The sequence below is a fragment of the Myiozetetes cayanensis genome, unplaced genomic scaffold (genome assembly GCF_022539395.1).
Source record: "Myiozetetes cayanensis isolate MyiCay16 unplaced genomic scaffold, myiCay2020 scf35, whole genome shotgun sequence".
Classification (NCBI taxonomy): Eukaryota; Metazoa; Chordata; class Aves; order Passeriformes; family Tyrannidae; genus Myiozetetes; species Myiozetetes cayanensis.
The window spans coordinates 157,986-177,416 of record NW_026087577.1 but is presented as its reverse complement, the minus strand read 5'-3'; the positions used below and the strand labels follow the sequence as shown (position 1 = coordinate 177,416).

The window sequence follows — 19,431 nt, the reverse complement described above, 5'->3', positions numbered from 1 at the left end:
GGCACAGCCCCGCTGCCCGGTGCCCTGAGGGGGTGCGAGGGCTGGAGTTGCCACTCTGGCACAAAGAGCCCTCCCTGCCTGCAGGATCCTTCCTGCCATTTGCCTCGACCCTGGCACCGCTCCCGGTGCGTGCGTGGCACCGCCGACGGCACCACGGGGCCCGGCCACCCAGTCCTGCTCCGCTCTGTGCCCTCGGGCTGGGCACAGCGGGGCAGCCTGGCCACGCCAGGAGACTTCTGGGGTGCTGCTGCAGCATTGGGGTTACCCTAACTGCCCCAAGTCAAGGGAGGGAGGTTTGGGTGCCCCTCGAGTGCTGGAGGACTCCACAGCCCTGGCAGTGTCCGTGGGAAGGGGATGTGCGCCGGGAGCAGCCCTGTGGCACGAGGCTCTGCCTCATTCTGGGATAGCTCTGGCCGACCTGGTCAGTGCTGGGCGATTCCTGCTCTCCAGGCAAAGGTGTGAGGTGCTGGCACGGCTGGACAGCCCCAGGGCCATGGCTCTGCCCCTGCTGGGCACAGCCTGGCACCGGGCCGTGCCTACCTGCCGGGCTGCACGCACCTGGCACCGCATGGCACCGCGGCCTTCGCTCCCGGCCAAGGACTGGACGGGCTCCTCTTCCTCCCCCAGCCTCGCAGGGGTGACGTCAGCCCAGGCAGGGGCCAAGGCACTCCCGGGTGTCCCCAGCCGAGAAACCATAAACACTTTGTCACGAGTTTGCCTCCGGCCGGCCCCACCTGCCCCACGCCGTGCAGCGCTGGTGTTTACAGCACGGAATGGCCTCACCTTTGTCCTGCTGGCACGGGCACCAATCCCGGCCCACCATTACCTGCTCCCTGGTGCCGTGGCCGTGGCCATGACTGCATGTGCCACGTGTGCAGAACCACTGGCACCCCCAAGTGCTGCTGCGGGGGGGTGCCCACCCTGCCCAGGGTGCTGCCCACCCTGTACCCCACTGCCACGCCCTGGTAGAAGTAATGGGACACTCTCCAGCCCTAGGTTGTCCATCAGGCTGTCCTCAGCAGGGCACACGGGCTTGTCCTTCCACCCCCAGTCCCTCCACCGGTGCCGTGGGCAAGGCATGGTGGTGACACCAAGTCCTGATGCATCCCCACGGCCTCACTTCCAGCCCCCTTCCCTGTGTGCTAGTGGTCCTGCTACAGGGCTGGGGACCATGGCAGAGGAGGCAGGGGGGCCCCTCGGCCAACAGAGTTGGGTACCACATCCCAGTGCCAGGAGGTGGATCCAGAGTGGTGCCCCAGGAGGGTCATCATGCCCCCAGCAGGGCCAGCACGGGGTTCAGGCACCCAGGGCTGCCCAGCCCCTCCTCACTGCTCCCTGACTCGGTTCCCCCAGTCCCCATCCCGGTGTGTCCCTGCCATGGTGACGGCAGTACCAGGGCAAAGCTGGGACCGTGGCACCAGCTCCCACCACCGTGGCCTGCACGTGCCACGCTCCAGCTCTCGGATCCCAAGGGGTGTTCCCGGGAGCTGCTCCTCTGTACAAGCCACGGCAGCGCCGGCGTCCCGGGGAGCAGAGGCCTCGCACCGTCATTACAGATGATGTCAGGCCTGGCCGCAGCCAGGGAGGATGAGAGGGAAGAAGCCGGTCCCCCTTCCCGGGAGCGAGGGTGGGGAGAGAGAGAGAGAGAGAGAGAGAGAAAGAAAGGCTGGGGTGCTCCAGGGTGCAGGTGGGATGTGGGGCACTCGGCCCCACAGCCTGGTGCCTCGTGGGAGCCCTCGGTGCAGCTCTCTCCGGTCGCGGCACCGGCGCCTGCCGGAGCCCCCGCCGCGTGCCAGGGGAGCGCTGCGCGCCCGCTGCGGCACAGGGCATGCAACATTACCCACAATCAATGGATCATTATGGAATAAACAAGAGGAAAGTTGTTTTGCAAATGCGGCTGAGTTATCGCTTCACAACACGCGGCGGAGCGTCGCGCACTCCGGCCAGGACACGGATGGATCCGTGTCAGGAGCAAATGGGAGCCGACAGCGAGGCACCGCGCTGCCGCCGGGCTGTGGCGGCGTGCCCACCGTGCCCACCCCCTGCTCCGCACCCACAGTCCCCCATCTGCACCTACAGCCCTGATCCTGCACCCATAGCCCTGATCCTGCACCTACAGCCCCACATCCTGCACCTGATCCTGCACCTACAGCCCCCCATTCTGCACCTACAGCCCCCATCCTGCACCTACAGCCCCGATCCTGCACCTACAGCCCTGATCCTGCACCTGATCCTGCACCTACAGCACTGATCCTGCACCCACGCTGATGCCTACCCAGCCCCCATTCTGCACCTACAGCCCTGATCCTGCACCTGATCCTGCACCTACAGCCCCGATCCTGCACCTACAGCCCTGATCCTGCACCTACAGCCCTGATCCTGCACCTGATCCTGCACCTACAGCCCCCCATTCTGCACCTACAGCCCCGATCCTGCACCTACAGCCCCCTATCCCTGCACCCACAGCCCCGATCCTGCACCTGATCCTGCACCTGCACTGATCCTGCACTCTACAGCCCCCATCCTGCACCTGGATCCTGCACCTACAGCCCCCATTCCTGCACCCACAGCCCTGATCCTGCACCTAAGCCCCACTCTGCACCCTGGATCCTGCATCTACAGCCCTGATCCTGCACCCACAGCCCCCCAGTCTGCACCTACAACCCTCCATCCTGCACCTACAGCCCTGATCCTGCACCTACAGCCCCCCACTCTGCACCTACAGTCCCCCACTCTGCACCTACAGCCCTAATCCTGCACCCCACAGCCCCTACCTGCACCTACAGCCCTGATCCTGCACCCACAGCCCCCTATCCTGCACCTACAGCCCTGATCCTGCACCCACAGCCCCCCATCCTGCACCTACAGCCCTGATCCTGCACCCACAGCCCCCATCTTGCACCCACAGCCCCCTACTCTGCACCCACAGCCCTAATTCTGCACCCACAGCCCCTATCTCTGCACCTACAGCCTGATCCAGCCCCCTACTCTGCACCCACAGCCCTCTATTCTGCACCCACAGCCCTAATTCTGCACCCACAGCCCTAATCCTGCACTTACAGCTCCCCACTCTGCACCTACAGGCCCCTACTCTGCACCCACAGCCCTAATTCTGCACCCACAGCCCTAATCCTGCACCTATAACCCCGACCCTGCACCTATAGCCCTCATCCTGCACCCACATACCCCTACTCTGCACCTACAGCCCCCCACTCTGCACCTACAGCCCCCATCCTGCACCCACAGGCCCCTGCCTCACTCCTGGGGTCTTGGGAAAGGGGTCCCCCCACCTCAGCCAGACTCCCCAGGTAAGGAGGGTCCGCTCAGCCCCTCGGTCACACCATGAAGACCACCAGGCCAGGGTGATCCTCCCACACACACCCACGCGGGACTAAGGCTGGTGGGTGCTGCCGGGCAGGACCAGCCCCCCCCCCGAGCCCCCTGAGCCGCGACCGTGGGTGTGTGGGGTCCCTACGCGGTGAGGGTCCCTCGGTGGGTGTGTGGGGTTCTGTGTGTCCCTGCCCGGTGTCGGTCCCGGTAGAGGGGGGTGTGTTCCCCTTCCCGGTCCCGGTGCTGGTCCCGGTGTGGGGGGGTGTGTCCCCCCTGGCCGGTGCCGGTGTGGGAGGATGTGTGACCCCTTTCCCGGTCCCGGGGGTGTGAGGTGTATGTCCCCCTGCCCGGTGCCGGTGTTTGTGTCCCTTTGCCCCGTACCAGCCGCAGTGAGGGGGGTGTGTCGTGCGTTCCTCCCCCCGTCCCGTGTGTTGTTGTGCGGGCGCGGGGCGGGGGCGGGGGCGGCGGCGGCGGGGCCGCACTTATGGCGGGGCGGGCGCGGGGCCGCCTGTGGATCGGAGCACCTGCGGAGCGATGGGTGGCCGGGGTGCCCTGACCCTGCTAGGGCTGATAGGCGGCGGTGGCCGAGCGGCACACGGTGTTCTGGAACAGCTCCAACCCCCGGTGAGTGACCCCTGGGACCCCCCGCCGAGCACACGCACCGGGAGCGGGACCCGCCGCCCCGAGGGCGCGGGCGGCGTCGCTCGGCTCCCTCGGCGGCCTTTGTGGTGACGGGACGGCGGGGGCCGGTGCGGAGCACGGTGCGGGGGCCGCGCGGGGGGGCGGCGGGGCCGGTCCAGGTGCGCCCGGAGGGGCCCTTCCGTTCCCAGGGCCGTGCGAAGGGGCCGCTTCCTTCCCGCGGGGGGGGCACGGCGCCAGCCCCGGCGCCGGCCCCGGGGACCGTGTTGACAAACACGGGGCAGGATGTGCGGGGGGGAGAGGGGGCAGACCTGAGCGGGCCCTCCCCTCCCGGCTCAGCGGCCCCCAGGGCAGGCGGGAACTGCGGTGTGACCCCAGCACAAGCAACAGCCCCACAGACTCTGGGGGTACCCCCCCACCTTCCCTCGGGGCCATGATCCGCCCCTGGTTGTAAGGTTGCCCCACCGGGATCGTGACCCTCGCAGGTTGTAGGGGTGCCTCGCTTCTGCCCCCCAGGGTCATAACCCCCGCCCCCTGCGGTTGTAGGGGAGTCCCTCGGGCAGTGACACCCCCTGATTGTAGGTGTGCCCCCTTCTCTCCGCCCCCGGTTGTAGGGGTGACCTCCTTAAGACTCTAGAAGTGTCCCCCTTGGCTTTAGTGGAGCCTTCCCTTGCTCTCTTGACCCCCAGACTGTGGGGGTGCCTCTCCCTGGGCCATGACCCCCGGGCTGTGGGAGTGCCCCCCACTTGGGCACCAACGCTCCCCCTGCGCTGTGTGGGTTCCCCTCCTTCCCTGGGCTGGGTCTCCCCCCTCCCCAAGTCGTGGGGGTTCTCCCCCCTCCCCGAGCCGTGTCCCCCCAGGTTGTAGGGCTGTGTCCCCCCACAGGGTTTGGGGAGCAGGGGGTTGTCCCCGCGAGTGGCTGTGCCCTCCCGGGGCTACCGCAGCCAGCGAGGTGGGGTCGCGGCGGAGGCCCCCGGCGTGTCCCCCCCCTCCGGGCGGGGTGTGGGGCGCAACTGGAGCCGGGCTGGCTGCCCCACGGCGAGAGCCGCGACGCCTCCTGCTCCGGCAGCGCTGGGCCGGGCAGGGTGCGGGCAGGGTGCGCGTCCCAGCCGGTCCCCTCCCTGCTCCCCGGCTCCTGGGGAGCGCTGGGAAGTGGAGTGCGCTCACCACTCACTGCCGGGGGGGACCAAGCCGGGGCGGAGGGAAGGCTGGGGGCGGGGGGGTGTCCTATCAAAGCCATTCCAGGTGCTGTGGGACTCGGCTTGGGGAAGGGTGGACTCAAAGGTGCTCTGTCCCAGAGCTGCTGCGGGCAGGGGGCTGCTCCCACGTAGGTGTGGGGGATTTGGGAGTGCAAGTAAGGCCCTCCCCCCCGCGGTGCTGACCCCCTGACCCTCCCTCCTGCCACAGGTTCCTGTGGAGTGACTACACGGTGGAGGTTCGCCTGAACGACTACCTGGACATCATCTGCCCCCACTACGAGGAGGGCAGCGTGGACCCCCGGGTCATGGAGCGCTACACCCTGTACCTGGTGGAGCTCGAGGAGTTCCAGGCCTGCAAGCCCAGCTCCAAGGAGCAGATCCGCTGGGAATGCAACAAACCCAGCGCCCTGCACGGCCCCGAGAAGTTCTCGGAGAAGTTCCAGCGCTTCACCCCCTTCACGCTGGGCAAGGAGTTCAGGGAGGGGCACAGCTACTACTACATCTGTGAGTGCTGGGGAGGGGCTCAGGGGGACCTGCAGGGGGGGTTCCCCGTCGAGCTCTTTCCACCCCTAACCCACCTCCCCCTTTGCAGCCAAGCCCATCCACCACCATGGTGAGGCCTGCCTGAAGCTGAAGGTGACAGTCACCGGCAAAGGCAGTGAGTATCATCGCCCCCCCAGGGTCCCCCCGTGGCCCCCCTTTCCCGCCTGAGGCGCCGGTGCCCAGCGTGGCCTTGGCTGAGCTGAGTCACGGCCCGGCCGTGGCCCTCGGCCAGCCCGGGGTGTGGGCACGCACAGCTCGGCCGGGAAGGTGTTGGTGGCTTGGGGAGGGAGGGGGGACAGCCCGTGGTGAAACTGGGGTTTTGAGGGGGGGAGTTTGGGCACTGCCCTTCCCTGGTGTGACCCCTCCCTGTTTGCTCCACAGCTCCGGCACCGCCTCTCCCAGCCTCGACACAGAAGGGGAGGATCCAGGCAGGTAGGTTGGGGGCTGGGGGCAGATGGGGGCTGAGCCCAACTGCCCTTCAGGGGGGACTGGGGGTTGTGGGGACACTGGCTGAGCCCAACTGCCCTTCAGGGGAAACTGGGGGTTGTGGGGGACACTGGGCTGAGCCCAACTGCCCTTCAGGGGGACTGGGGTTGGGGGACACTGGGCTGAGCCCAGGTGCCCTCCCAGGGGGAACACTGGGGCTGCTGTGAAGGAGGTCTCCAAACTGACCCCAGCCACCTTCGTGGAGGGGATTGGGGGTTGGAGGGGGGAGTTGGGGTGGGGAGGGCATTGGGTTGACCCCAGCTGCCCCTCCTGGAGTCACCAGGACTGGTGGAGGGGCCAGTGCTGGTGGCACCCGCTGTGCAGGGGTGACGTGCTACTGGCTTGGGGCTCAGCTCCTTCTCTTGGGGTTCTCTGACGGCTCCTCTGCCCCCCCCTCCTTCCCCTCCCCGCAGATGACGCGGCCGCACACGTGCTGAGGAGCGTGGGGCAGAACTCGGCCATGCGCAGCAGCAGCCGCCCCTTCACCTTCATCATCCTCCTCCTGCCACTCCTGGTGCCACAGGGGCTCTGAGCTGCCCCACATGCCCGGAGCCGCCGAGGTTGGGGACCCCCGTGGTCCCCACATGCCTGCCCTGCGCACAGCCAGGCCAGGACAGGATTTGTCAGTATTAACGGGGCTGAAGGGCCCGAAGCCATCGGAGCAGACGGAGCCCTCGGGCTCCGCTGGCCCTTCCAGGATGGAAGGAGAAGGCTGAGAGGGAGCCTGGAACTGGAGGGGCTTCTGTGCCTTGGACTGGAGAGGAGTGGGGGGCTGGCACCCCTGCCCCGCAGCTGAGCTTGCCCACCACCCTCGGGGCTCTCCCGGCGGTGGGCTTGGACTGGGACGTGTCCTGCAGGCGGGGACGTGGGGCAGCAGCAGTGCAGGGGGTTCTGCTGACCCCCGGTGTCACCGTCTCGGGGAGCCTGGACAGGCTGGAGCCGCCCTGGCAGCCAGAGGAGCGGGGCTGTAGGAGACATTCCCCTCCCCACCGTGCTGTGCCCCTTCTCCACCCTTCATCCCCTGGCCCTTCCCCATCATCCCCCCCTCCGCTGGGTGTCGGAGGGGCCCCCCAGCCACCCTCCCCACCCCCTTTGTACAGCTTTTTAACACGGAACTTTTTATACAATTGTCTGGAATAAATAACCAAAACCACGCTGATCTCCTGGGGCTGTGGGGGGCAAAGGGTCATCCACCCCCTCCGGGGGGCCAGGCTCTCCTGGTCCCCATGGGGTGTTGGGCTGGTTAATTAATTAATTGGCTGGTGTTTGCACCGGGCTGTGAAGTGGCAAAGTGCCACGGTGGCTGGCACTGGCCCCGGCTTTATCTGGTGACACAAAGGCCTCCCGGGCCAGGGGGAGGGGAAGGAGGAGGGGGGGCCCTTCCCCCTGCACTGGGCTGAACTTCCAGGTGTGGGGCAGCAACTCCTGGAACAGATCCCAGGGGGTGGGACAGACCCCACTGGTGGTGAGGAGGGGGGTGAGGTGCAGCAAGAGCCCCCAGGGCTGGGCTGGGGACACGGCCTGGCTGCACCCCAGGGTCCCCCAGGGGGGAGTGGTGGATCCCTGGGAGTGTGTGGCTCTGGGAAGGGGGATGGTGGTCTCAGGGATAGGGGGATGGGAGATCACAAAGGGGGACTCCAGGCATGTGGGACCCTTGAGGTGCTGGGGGTGCAGGGAGCTGGGGTCACTGGGGCTTGAGGCCCTTGGAATTGGGGATCCTGCAATGGAGGGTCATGGAGAGGTGGGATCTTGGGAAATTGGGGTCACAGGGATGTGTGACTCCCCCCCGGATGTGGGGGAGAGCACCCTGGGGAGATGGGGTCACAGGGACATGAGACCCCTGGAATTGGGGATCCTAGGCATGCAAGATAATGGGGAATGAGGGTCACAGGGATCTGGGGAGGGGGAGGGAATTGGGGAACCCTGGGAATGCAGGGTCTTGGGGAGGTGGGATCACATGGACGTGAGGCCCCTGGAATTGTGGCCCCCAGGGATGGAAGGTCCCAGAGAGGTGGAATCTCAGGGAATTGGGGTCACAGGGCTGTGTGACGCCCAGGATTTGGGGGGTGGGGGGAGAACTCTGGGGAGATGGGGTCACGGGGACTTGAGGTCCCTGGAAGTGGGGATTCCAGGGATTCAGGATCTTGGGGGTTTGGGGTCACAGGGCTGTGTGACCCCCAGGATGGGGGTGGGGGGCAACCCTGGGAAGGTTGGAGTCACAAGAACATGAGACCCCTGGAATTGGGGAGCATCCTGGAGAGATGTGATCTCAGGGAATCAGGGTAACAGGGCTGTGTCACACCCCCCCCGGGATATTGTGGGGGACCCCAGGGACAGGGGGTCCTGGAGAAGCTGGATCTCAGGGAATCGGGGTCACAGGGCTGTGTGACCCCCCCCCCCTCAGGGACAGAGGGTCCTGGAAAGGCGGCACCTTGGGGAAATTTGGCTTATGGGGATGAGTGACCTCCAGGATGAAGGGGGAGGGGGGTGGGCACCGCAGCGAGGCGGGGGGCACAGGGACTCGAAGCTCCTGGAACTGGGGATCCAGGGACACAGGATCCTAAAGAATTGGGGTCACAGGGGCACGCGGAACTGGGGGAGGGGGACTCCCAAAAACTGGGGAGGGGAGGAGGGGGGCACTGAGGACACGCGACACCGGAGGCGCCTCCCACTGTCCCCGGTGTTTGTCGCTGCTGTCGCTCGGTGCCGGATCCCCTCCGGCCCCTCCCGGTGCGCGGCCGGTCCCTCCCCGGTAGTGCGTCCCGCCCCGCCCCGCCCCTGCCGCCGCCGGGGCCCTGTGGCCGGTTCCCGGTGCCCCGGGATGGCCACGTCGGTGCTCGCCGGGCTCTGCCTGGCCGCCACCCTCGCCATGTTCGCCACCGGCCTGTGAGCGACCGGCGGCGGCACCGGGAGGGGGCGAGGGCGAGGGTGGGGAGCACCGGGACCGGTTTGGGGATGCAGTGGGGCCAGGGGTGCAGTGAGGACACCAGGGGCAGTTTTGGGGTGTAATGGGAGCCCATGGGGGATTGGGGGTGCAATGAGTACATCTAGAGTCAGTTTGGGGTGTAATGGGGGCCCATGGGGGGTTGGGGGTGCAGTGGGGACCATGGGGTGGTTGGGGGTGCAGTGAGGACACCAGGGCCAGTTGTGGGGTGTAACAGGGACCCATAGGTGGTTGGAGGTGCAATGAGGACACCAGGGCCAGTTTTGGGGTGTAATGGGAGCCCATGGAGGTGTTGGGGTGCAGTGGGATCCATGGGGAGGTTGGGAGTGCAGTGAGGACACCAGGACCAGTTTAGGGTGTAATGGGGGCCCATGGGGGAGCTGGGGGTGCAGTGAGGACACCAGGGCCAGTTTTGGGGTGGTTGGGGGTGCAATGAGGACACCAGGGCCAGTCTTGGGGTGTAATGGGGTCCATAGGGAGACATTGGGGGACATGGGGAGGTTGGGGGTGCAATGAGGACATCAGGACCAGTTTTGGGGTGTAATGGGGGTCCATGGGGCATTGGGGGTGCAGTGGGGGACATGGGGAGGTTGGGCGTGCAGTGAGGACACCAGGGTCAGTTTAGGGGTGCAGTGGGGACTATGGTGGTGGGTAGGGGGTCCATGGAGGGATTGGGGGTGCAATGAGGACACCAGGGCCAGTTTTGGGGTGCAGTGGAAACCATGGGGGGAATTTGAGGGTGCAGGGGGGTCCGGGGGGGTGGGAGTACAATGAGGACACCACGACTAGTTTTGGGGTGTAATGGGGGTCCTGGGGGAGGGTGGGGGGTGCAACAGGGAGGGCACCAGAGACATTTTGGGGTCTGCAGTGGAGGCCATGGGGGGAGCATTTGAGGGTGCAATAGGGAAGGCCCTAGGGCTGGTTTGGGGGTGCAGTGGGGGCAGCCCTGCAGTCAGTTTGTGGGGTGCAGTGAGGGTCATGGAGTGGTGCAATGGGGAGGGCACTGGGGCCAGTTTTTGGGGTGCAGTGAGGGCCATGGAAGGGTGCAATGGGGAGGGCACCAGGGCTGGTTTGGTGGTGCAGTGGGGGCACCACCAGAGTCAGTTTGGGGGTGCAGGGAGGGTCGTGGGTGGCTGGTGCAGAGGGATTTGGGGGTGCAGTGGAGGGGAGTTGAGGGGTGCAGTGCCAGCTGGCAGCAGAGACTGTAGCCCCCCCTACCCCCAGCACTGGTGGGTGCCCAGGAGGCCGCTGCCCCCTGCTCTCCCCAGGTCTGACCTGCGCCAGATGTTGGCAACCAAGAGTGTGGAGAACATCCAGTTCCTGCCCTTCCTCACCACTGATGCCAAGTACAGTGGGGTCATGCCCTGGGAGGAGGGGGGTTCACACAGATTTGGGGTGGTCCCCTGGGCTGCAGCCCAGCCCCTGTGCCGTGTCTCTCTGCAGCAACGTGGGCTGGCTGGGCTATGGCTGCCTGAAGGGGGACGGGACACTCATCACCGTCAACGCCATCGGGGCGGCACTGCAGACCCTCTACATCCTGGTGTACCTCTACTACAGCCCTGCCAAGGTGGGGCAGTGGCCTGGGGGGTGGGGGGACAGGGGGACCCTCGCCCTGACATCCCCCTGTCCTCCCCCCAGGGCCCTGTGCTGCTGCAGATCCTGCTGCTCCTGGCCGTGGTGGTCACCGGCTGCGGCTACTTCGCCCTCCTGGTGGACACGGGGATGCGCCTGGGGCAGCTGGGGCTCTTCTGCAGCGTCTTCACCATCACCATGTACCTCTCACCGCTGGCTGACCTGGTGTGTGGGGCTGGGAGGAGCTGGGGTGGCCCAGCCCGGGCCCAGCCTGACGTTTGCTCCTGCAGGCCAAGGTTGTCCGGAGCAAGTCCACGCGGTGCTTGTCCTTCCCCTTGACCGTCACCACCTTCGTGGCCTCCAGCAGCTGGACACTCTATGGCCTGCAGCTGCATGACCCCTACATCACGGTGGGTTGGGGTGGTGGGCAGCCAGGGGATGCTGTCCTGTCCTGTCCTATCCTCATACCACCCTATCCCATCCCAACCCCATCCCACTCTATCCCAGCACATCCCCATCGTGACCCATCCCACTCTATTCCATCCAACCCCAATCCCACCCCACTCCATCCCAGCACATCCCCATTCTGACCCATCTCACTCCATGCCATCCCACCTCATCCCCATCCCACCACATCCCCATCATGACCCATCCCCCTCGATCCCATCCCACCCCATTCCACTGTATTCCAACCCCATCGCATCACATTCGCATCGTGACCCCAAACCCATCCCCATCCCATCTCATCCCCATCCCACTCCATCCCATCCCACTCTATTTCAGCCCACTCCATCCCATCCCACTCCATTCCAACGCCATCCCCATCCCATCCCGCTCCATCCCACCCCACTCCAGTCCATCCCAACCCCATCCCAGCCCATCCCGCCCCGCTCCTGGCCCAGCTGAGCCGTTGGCTCGGGGCCGGCCCCATCCAGCGCCGCGTGTGTCACCCGGCTGAGCCCGTGACAAGGCTCGGCACGATGACGATTGATTTTAATTAATTAGCTGGGACGGGGCCAACAAACCACCCCCGGCACGGCAAGGGGGGAGGGGTAGATCCGCTCTCCCCCCGTGTCCTCCCGCAGGTCCCCAACGTGCCGGGGATCGTCACCAGCCTCGTGCGGTTCTGGCTGTTCCGGTGGTACCGGCCAGGGCAGGACAAGTCTTACAGCCCCCTGCCCGCCTGAGGGGCCCCCCGAGGAGCCCCCCAACTCCAGCCCGGGCTGGCCCTGCCGCCACAGCCCCGGGTGCCACTGCTGCCCCCTCCCAGAGGGGACACCAGGAGGCATCTCCTGCCTCGGTGCGACCCAGCCCCGCATCCTTCAGCGATGCCTTCGGGGTGCCAGGAGCACCCCCAGATCCCAGGGTGGGAAGATGGTCTTCCGTGCCCACGGCCCTGCCTGGTGCCGGGCTGGGGCTGCCAGGGGCCTGGGCATCTTTTGTTTTTGTACAGATTCAAGTGCCTTTTAATAAATCAGAGACTTCCCAGCGCCTGGTCTTTGTCCCTCCATCCTCCTGGTGTCCTGTTGCAGGGGCTGGGATGGCTCGTGTCCCCACAGCCACTTTGGGGGCTACTCAGGACCATCCAGGGGCTCCTCATGGTGGGGCCTCATCCTGCCACCCTCTAGGCTCCAGCAAACCTTTCCAGCATTAAAGAAGCATCAGCCCTGGTGCCGGGAAGGGACTGGGCATGGGACTGGGTTGGGGCAGGGGACACTGGGGACAGCAGCGTTGTCAGGGTCTGCTCTGCCCCCCCTGAGCTGCCACCCGGGGCCACCAGGGAAGGGGGAAATTCTGTTGTGGAGCTGCTGCCACTCCAGGAGCTGGGAATCGATGGAAATCCCTGTTAAACCCCCCACGGATCGAGCAGGCCTGGATCAGCCATCGACCCCGCGTCAATTGATCAATTAACAGCGATCTGGAATGAAGATATCGGGCCGGTGCCGCGGGGGGATGAAACCACACGGCAAACAACCCAGAGCCTTGCGAAAAGTGACCCCTCCCCGTGTGCAGGAGAACCCCCAGGACCCCTACCCTGCACTCTGGTGGGATGAAGGAAGCGGTGGCAGGAGCTGGAGGGCTGCAGCTCAACCCTCACACACAAAGCCTGGGAGAAATCCATGTGGAAGGAATGGGATCCGTGTGGAGGGAATGGGGCCGGTGGGAGGGAGGGAGGGAGGGAGGCAGGACGAGCTCCTGGCATGCTCCATCTTGTCCCTCCTGCCTGCTCCGGCTGCTCCCGGTGGGGAGGAGCCCCCCACTCTCTCCAGGAGCGCTCCCAGCCCGGCCCCACAGCCCCGGGAAAGGGCAGCTTTCCCCACGGACACACCCGACCGGTCGCTCCGGCTGCCTCCGTGACGTGGCCGCGCACGCCGGGCCCGAGGCAGCGGAGCGGCTTCCCCGGACGCTGCCACGCAGGGAGGAGCTGCTGCTGGACAGGCTGTGTGGCCCTGATGGCTGTGAGGAGAGGCCCTGGATTGTCACGAGTGGCCCCTGGATGACCATGAGTAGCCCCTGGATGGACACGAGTGGCCACTGAATGGCCATGAGTAACGGCGCTGGATTGCCATGAGTGGCCCACAGAGGGCTGGGAGTAGCCCCTGAATGACCGCAGGGAGCCCCTGATGGCCATGAGGAGCCTGCAGAGGGTCATGAGTAGCCCACAGAGGGCTGGGAGTAGCCCCTGGATGGACATGAGTGGCCACCAAATGGTCATGAGTAAAGGCCCTGGATTGCCATTAAGTAGCCCACACACAGGATCATGAGTAGCCCACAGAGGGCTGGGAGTAGCTCCTGAATGACCACAAGGAGCCCCTGGAGGGCCTGGAGTAGCCCCTGGATGGTCAGGAGTAAAGGCCCTGGATTGCCATGAGTGGCCCACAGAGGGCTGGGAGTGGCCCCTGAATGACCACAGGGAGCCCCTGATGGCCATGAGGAGCCTGCAGAGGGTCATGAGTAGCCCACAGAGGGTTGGGAGTAGCCCCTGGAGGGCCTGGAGTAGCCCCTGGATGACCACAAGTAGGCCCTGGTTGGCCATGAGTAGCTCCTGGATGGCCATGAGTAAAGGCCCTGGATTGCCATTAAGTAGTCCAGAGGACTGGGAGTAGCACCTGAATGACCAAAAAGGGAACCCCTGGATGGCCTGGAGTAGCCCCTGGATTGCCATGAGTAGCCCACAGAGGGCTGTGAAGAGGCCCTGAATGACCACAGGGAGCCCCTGATGGCCATGAGAAGCCCCTGATAGCCCGGAGTGTCCCACGGAGGGCTGTCAGAAGCCCTCCGAACACTGCTGCCCTCTCCCTGTGGTCCCAGCCCCACCAACCACCCCCCAGAGTGGCTGAACCCGGGGTGGTGTCACTCCACCCTCAGCCAGCCCTGTGCTGGTGAACGCCGGGAGCTTCCCAGCCGCCACTGCTGCCCAGGAAACTGCTAATTAGCCACTCCTGCTAATTAACCCGGGCCCTCCCTCCCGCTCCCCGACGGCTCCTCTCTGCAGGGGACGTGCAGCCGATCGTTAAAATCCCAAAATCCTTCGGCTGGAGGAGCCAGGTCCGGGCATGCCGGGCGGGGGGTCCCCAGGTGTGGGGCACCCCCAGGCAGAGCCCCCCCTGCCCAGTGTGGAGCTCTGGATAGGCAGAGGATCCGGTAGGAGCGGGGAGCTCCCCGGGAGGGGCCATGGCGCAGTTTAAAGGCTCCACCGCCCCCTCCACCCGAGCCAGTCCCTCTCCTCCTTCCCGGGAACGCGGCCAGCGGGGCGGGAGGAGGCTCCTCCTGCTCCCACCTGCCGGAGGCAAACCACATCTAAAGGGCAGCCAGGGCACGGCCCCACATCCACCTCCAGAGCTGAGATCCACAGGGAGCTCCCCGGAGGAGGCAGAGGCCAGGGTGGGCTCCTGAAAGCCCCTCGGGGTGGTGGGCAAACTGAGACCCCTCCAGACACCCACACCACACCGAGTGATTCCCCACAGGGGGCTCTTCCAGCAGCACCCAGGACCCCCAGTGCCCTCAGCAATGGCCTGGGGTGACAGAGCAGCGCCAGGAGACGCCGTCCCTGGGTTTTATTGCTGTCACAGCCGCCATCCCCGAGTTTTGTTGTTGTCACAGCCGCTGTCCCTGGGTCCTGTTGCTGTCCCCGGGTTTTGTTGCTGTCCCCGGGTTTTGTTGCTGTCCCCGGGTTTTGTTGCTGTCCCCGGGTTTTGTTGCTGTCCCCAGGTTTTGTTGCTGTCCCCAGGTTCTGTTGCTGTCACAGGCGCAGCCCCCTCCGCCGCAGGTCGGCCCGGGCCGCCCTGATGTGCTCCTGCAGCTCGGCCGCCGCCTCCTCGCAGTCGTTGAAGGTGGCCAGGCGGTAGCCCACGGTGGCCAGCGAGTAGCAGCCGAAGGCCACCAGCAGGTAGATGGGCAGGGGCAGCAGGGCCTGGCGGAGCGGCCCTGGCAGCCCCGGCGGGGCCAGGGCCAGCGCGGCCCAGGCTGAGCCCAGTAGGGCCAGCCCGAAGAGCCACTGCCCCAGCTTGGTCATGGCGGCCTGGGGGGACAGAGGGGACAGGGGACGTGAGGGGCAGCTCAGAGGGGAGTTGGGAGAGGAGAGAGATGGGGAAAGGGGAGTCAGGAGGAGGGGGAGATGGGAAGAGGGGAGAAAGCAGCCTGGGAGAGGGGGAGAAGAGAGGAGAAGGGAAGGGGCGAGAAAGGGGAGCCGGAGGGAGGGAGAATGGGCAGAAGGTGACCCGGGAGATGGGGAGGAGAGAGGTGGGGGGGGTGAAAGGGAAGAGGGGAACCAGAAGAGAGGAGAGAGATGAGGAAAGGGGAGTTAGGAGAGCAGGAGATGGGGAGAGCGGAGAGAGAGGGAGGTAGTGGGGGAGAGAACTGAAAAGAGAAGGGAGGGAAGGGAGAGCAGGGAGGGAGAACAGGGAAAAGGCGGCCCGGGAGACGGGGAGGAGAGGGAAGAGGGGAGCCGGGAGAGAGGGACCGCCCCGGGCCCAGTCCCCCTCCATGCGCCACCCGAGACCTCTAGACTGGAGCCCATCCCCGAACCCCGCCGGGGCCCCTCCGAGCCCTCCCAAAAGACCCGGTCCCGGTGCCGCCCCCACCTGGCCTGGACTCGGTGCCGGTCCCGGTGCCGCTCTCCGCCCCCCGTCGCAAGCAGTGACGTCACTGCCGCGGCGCCACGCGCGGGGCCCGCCGGGACTTGTAGTTCCAAGACCAGGAATTGTAGTTCCGGGGCGCCCCCTGCCGGCAGGGCGGGAAACGGACCGACACCCCCGGCGGGACCCCGGCGGGACCCCCGGCCCGGCCCCGCTCCCGGTGCCGCAGGAAGCGCTGGGCTTTGTCGGCCGCGGCCGGAGCCGCAGGAAGCATCTGGTTTCCTCCGCGTCCGGCCGCGGGGCCCCGGCGTGGGAGCAGGTCCTGCCGGCCCTCCCACGGCTGCCGTTCCCACCACCACCCTCCCCACCTCCATCCCGCTCCGGGGGCTGCCCCGGTGACCCCCGCGGTGCCCTGGGGATGGACCTGTGATGCCCAGCCAAGCCCTCAGCTGTGCCAGGGCAGGGGTTTGCAGCCCCGAGCCCTGGCACCCCCACGGACCCCCTGCCCGCTCCAGCCCCTGCTCCGACCTGCCTGGTTCTGCTGGGATGCTCCTCCCTTGCAGGTCCAGGCAGATTTCCCCCCTTGCCCATCCCCAGAACCCACCCCAGCCTCCAGGGCTGCTCCAGCAGGGCACAGAACCCGGGGCTGGGAGCTGGTGGAGAAGCCAAACCCGTGACAAGAAGCTACAAAGAAATGGCTTTATTGGGCAGGGGGTGAGTCCCAGAGTGGCCATGGGGAGGGGGCTGCTCCGGGAGGGGCACCAGGACGTCAATTCCTCTTCCTGCCCTTGCCCACGGCCTTGGTAGGGGCAGCGACGGGCGCTGCAGACTGGTAGAGGGTGGAGGAGATCTTGTTGATGTAGTAGAGGCCGACCATGGAGAAGATGAGGCTGAGAGGGCAGAAGGGAAAAGGCTGCTCAGCTGCCGGGGGCAGGAACACGCCAGGATCATCCAGAGCCTTCCCTGGGATCCCACTGAGCTGCCCTTCCTAAATACCTTCCCTGGGATGCCAATCCTCATCCCTTCCTAACCACCTTCCCTGGGATCCCAGTCCTCTGCCCTTCCTAAACACCTTCCTCTTGGAACTCACTCCTATGCCCTTCCTAAACACCTTCCCCTTGGATCCCACTGTGCTGCCCTTCCTAAACCAACACTTTTCCCTTGGATTCCGCTCCCTGCTGCTTCCTAAACACCTTCCCCTTGGATTCCACTCCTCTGCTCCTTCCTAAACACCTTCCCTGGGATCCCACTGTCCTGCCCTTCCTAAACACCTTCCTCTTGGAACTCACTCCTATGCCCTTCCTAAACACCTTCCCTTGGATCCCACTGTGCTGCCCTTCCTAAACCAGTACTCTCCACTTACATTCCACTCTCCTGCCCTTCTGAAACACCTTCCTTTCGATTCCACTGGATTCCACTTCCTAAACACCCTCTCCTTGGATCCCACTGTGCTGCCCTTCCTAAACACCCTCTCCTTGGATCCCACTGTGCTGCCCTTCCTAAACACCTTCCCCTTGGATGCCACTCTGCTCCTCCCAAACACTTTCCCCTCGGATCCCACTCTCCTGCCCTTCTGAAATGCCCTCCCCTCACATCCCACCGTTCTCATCAGCCCCCGAGGGGTCCCTGGCAGCCCTTCCCAGTGGCCTGCTCCCCTCCCAGTGCCCCCATGATCCCTACGAGTCCCTCCAGCCGCTCCCCCCCCTCTGGAGCAGCTCTGGACGTACCAGGTGGTCACACAGACCCTGTGGATGAGGCCAGAGGCGAACAGGGCCAGCAAGAGGCAGGTGAGGACTGCGGAGAAAGCAGGAGAGACACGAGGCTGCTGCGCTGCCCCAGGTGCCACAACCCCCCCCACAGCCCAGGAAAAGCTCAGGGGGAGCTCCCAGGATTCCAGGGCAGGGCTGGGACCCTCCAGTCTCACCGCTGGAGCACAACCACCCCTCCTCCAAGGGCCTTTGGACACCAGGGTGTTCCCGCCCCCCTCCAGCACTTACTCTCAGGGAATATCTTGGCCTGGAAGCCCTTCCCAAAGATGAGGTTCTCCAGGTTGTTGAAGGCCTGGGCGTGGGGGTTAAGGAGCAGAACAGGGACCTGCTGTGCTCTGGAGCCTGCTGCCATCCCATTTCCTCCCCATAGCCCTGCTCCTGCCCCTCCACTCCTGTCCCCTGTCCCCACCCCCTCGGTGCAGCTCCCAGCCCCCTGATTTGGTGCCCTGGCCCCCCTCCCCACCAGCCCTGGCCCCTATCCTCCATCCTCACTCCCAGCTCCCTGATTTGGTGCCCTGATCCTCCTCCCCCAGCCCTGCCCCCTCCCCATCCCGCCTCCCGGTGCCCATCCCCGGGGATACAGTGAGGGAGCAGACGAAGAGTGCCGAGCCCAGCAGCCCCCCCTGGATGGTGAGCCACTCGGTGGAGGCGAGCTGCCGGCTGTACATCTGCATCCCCGCGAACAGCAGCAGCGACAGCAGCGACGACAGCGCCAGGGACGTGCCCGTGCCTACGGCTGTGCCCGGGGCCGGCTCAGCACCGGCACCGGGGCTGGACTCCCCGGGGGTGAGCCCACCCTGCAGCCACGGGGCTGCCCCGTGCCACCTTTACTCTCCTCTTTGTTCCCCCTTCCCCTATTTCCCCCTGCCTAGTTACCCCCCATTTCCCCTGCCCCATTTTCCCTTGCCCCATTTTGCCCCCCTGCCCCCGTTACCCCCTTTCCCCCATTATCCACGTCACCCTTTGTGCCCCCTTGCCCCTCATCACCTCCCAGCCCCCGTAACTCCCCATTTCCCCATTACCCACATCACTTTTTGTGCCCCCTTGCACCCATTACCCCGGTTACCCACGGTGCTCCCCGTCACCCCTCCTTTCCCCATCGTCCCCATTACCCCCTTTCCCTATTTCCCCTTCCCAGTTCCCCCAACCCCCATAGCCCCCATTATCCCCATTCCCAACTGCCCCATTCCCCCACCCCATTACCCGTGCTATCCGCCTACCCCCGTTATCCACGTCACCCTTCGCGCCCCTTTGCCGCCGTGACCCCCAGCCCCATCACCCCTCCTTTCCCCATCACCCCGTTATCCCGTCCATCCCCGTTACCCCCCGGCCCCCATTACCGCCGTTTCCCCACTCGCTCCATTCCTCCCGCTCCCCTACACCCACCACCCCCTCTCCTTCCCTCCCATTATCCCATCACGATCCCATTCTCCCCCCTTTCCCCCCCTCACCCATTGTCGTCCCGTCCCGTCCCGGTACCGGTCCCGGTGCGGCGCTGCGCGCATGCGCACTGCGCAGGGACACGGCGGCACCACCGGAGAGGAGGCGCTGCGCATGCGCGGGCTGCCCCGCCCCTCCCCTCCCGGTGCTCGGACCCTCCCCGGTGGCCGTTACCGGTACTGCAGCTCCCCCAACACGGGTGCCCCGGTGGCCTTACCGGTACTGCAGCTCCCCCGCATCAGGGGTGCCCTCCGGTGGCCGTTACCGGTACTGCAGCTCCCCCACCGTCTGGGGCGCCCCCTGGCGGTGGGGGGCGGCAGTGTGGGACTCCCGGCGCCGGCACCGGGACCCACGGCGGGACCCCCTCCGCGGTGCTACCCCCGGTGCTGTCCCCGGTATGACCTCCGGTACCAGCCCATCCCGCCCGCCCC

The 19,431-nt window shown here is 66.1% G+C and overlaps 4 protein-coding genes across 5 annotated transcripts; 2 read left to right on the top strand and 2 right to left on the bottom strand.

The window, feature by feature from the left end:
• The first annotated feature begins 1,171 nt into the window (after positions 1–1,171).
• On the top strand, positions 1,172–7,341 carry EFNA1 (ephrin A1). Its single transcript, XM_050327794.1, is given in 7 exon segments — positions 1,172–1,213; positions 3,905–3,954; positions 5,377–5,672; positions 5,761–5,826; positions 6,093–6,143; positions 6,611–6,675; positions 6,677–7,341. Coding segments are annotated over 7 exon segments (807 nt in total). The 3' UTR covers positions 6,914–7,341.
• Positions 7,342–8,969: 1,628 nt separating this feature from the next.
• On the top strand, positions 8,970–12,197 carry SLC50A1 (solute carrier family 50 member 1). The gene is made up of 6 exons (XM_050327873.1): positions 8,970–9,083; positions 10,410–10,487; positions 10,585–10,708; positions 10,780–10,938; positions 11,004–11,123; positions 11,799–12,197. The coding sequence occupies exons 1-6, from the start codon at positions 9,019–9,021 to the stop codon at positions 11,898–11,900; spliced, it is 648 nt and encodes a 215-aa protein (XP_050183830.1). The 5' UTR covers positions 8,970–9,018; the 3' UTR covers positions 11,901–12,197.
• Positions 12,198–14,819: 2,622 nt separating this feature from the next.
• Positions 14,820–15,840, bottom strand: DPM3 (dolichyl-phosphate mannosyltransferase subunit 3, regulatory). 2 transcript variants are annotated; one of them, XM_050327880.1, is made up of 3 exons: positions 15,798–15,840; positions 14,926–15,235; positions 14,820–14,887 (listed from the first exon to the last, which is right to left on the bottom strand). In XM_050327880.1, the coding sequence occupies exon 2, from the start codon at positions 15,227–15,229 to the stop codon at positions 14,957–14,959; it is 273 nt and encodes a 90-aa protein (XP_050183837.1). In that variant the 5' UTR covers positions 15,230–15,235; positions 15,798–15,840; the 3' UTR covers positions 14,820–14,887; positions 14,926–14,956. The 2 variants fall into 2 exon arrangements, with proteins under 2 accessions (XP_050183837.1, XP_050183836.1); XM_050327879.1 differs by having other exon boundaries at positions 14,820–15,235.
• A 636-nt stretch (positions 15,841–16,476) lies between these two features.
• KRTCAP2 (keratinocyte associated protein 2) lies at positions 16,477–19,086 on the bottom strand. The gene is made up of 5 exons (XM_050327878.1): positions 19,012–19,086; positions 18,142–18,296; positions 17,789–17,852; positions 17,519–17,585; positions 16,477–16,681 (listed from the first exon to the last, which is right to left on the bottom strand). The coding sequence occupies exons 1-5, from the start codon at positions 19,013–19,015 to the stop codon at positions 16,561–16,563; spliced, it is 411 nt and encodes a 136-aa protein (XP_050183835.1). The 5' UTR covers positions 19,016–19,086; the 3' UTR covers positions 16,477–16,560.
• Positions 19,087–19,431: the final 345 nt, after the last annotated feature.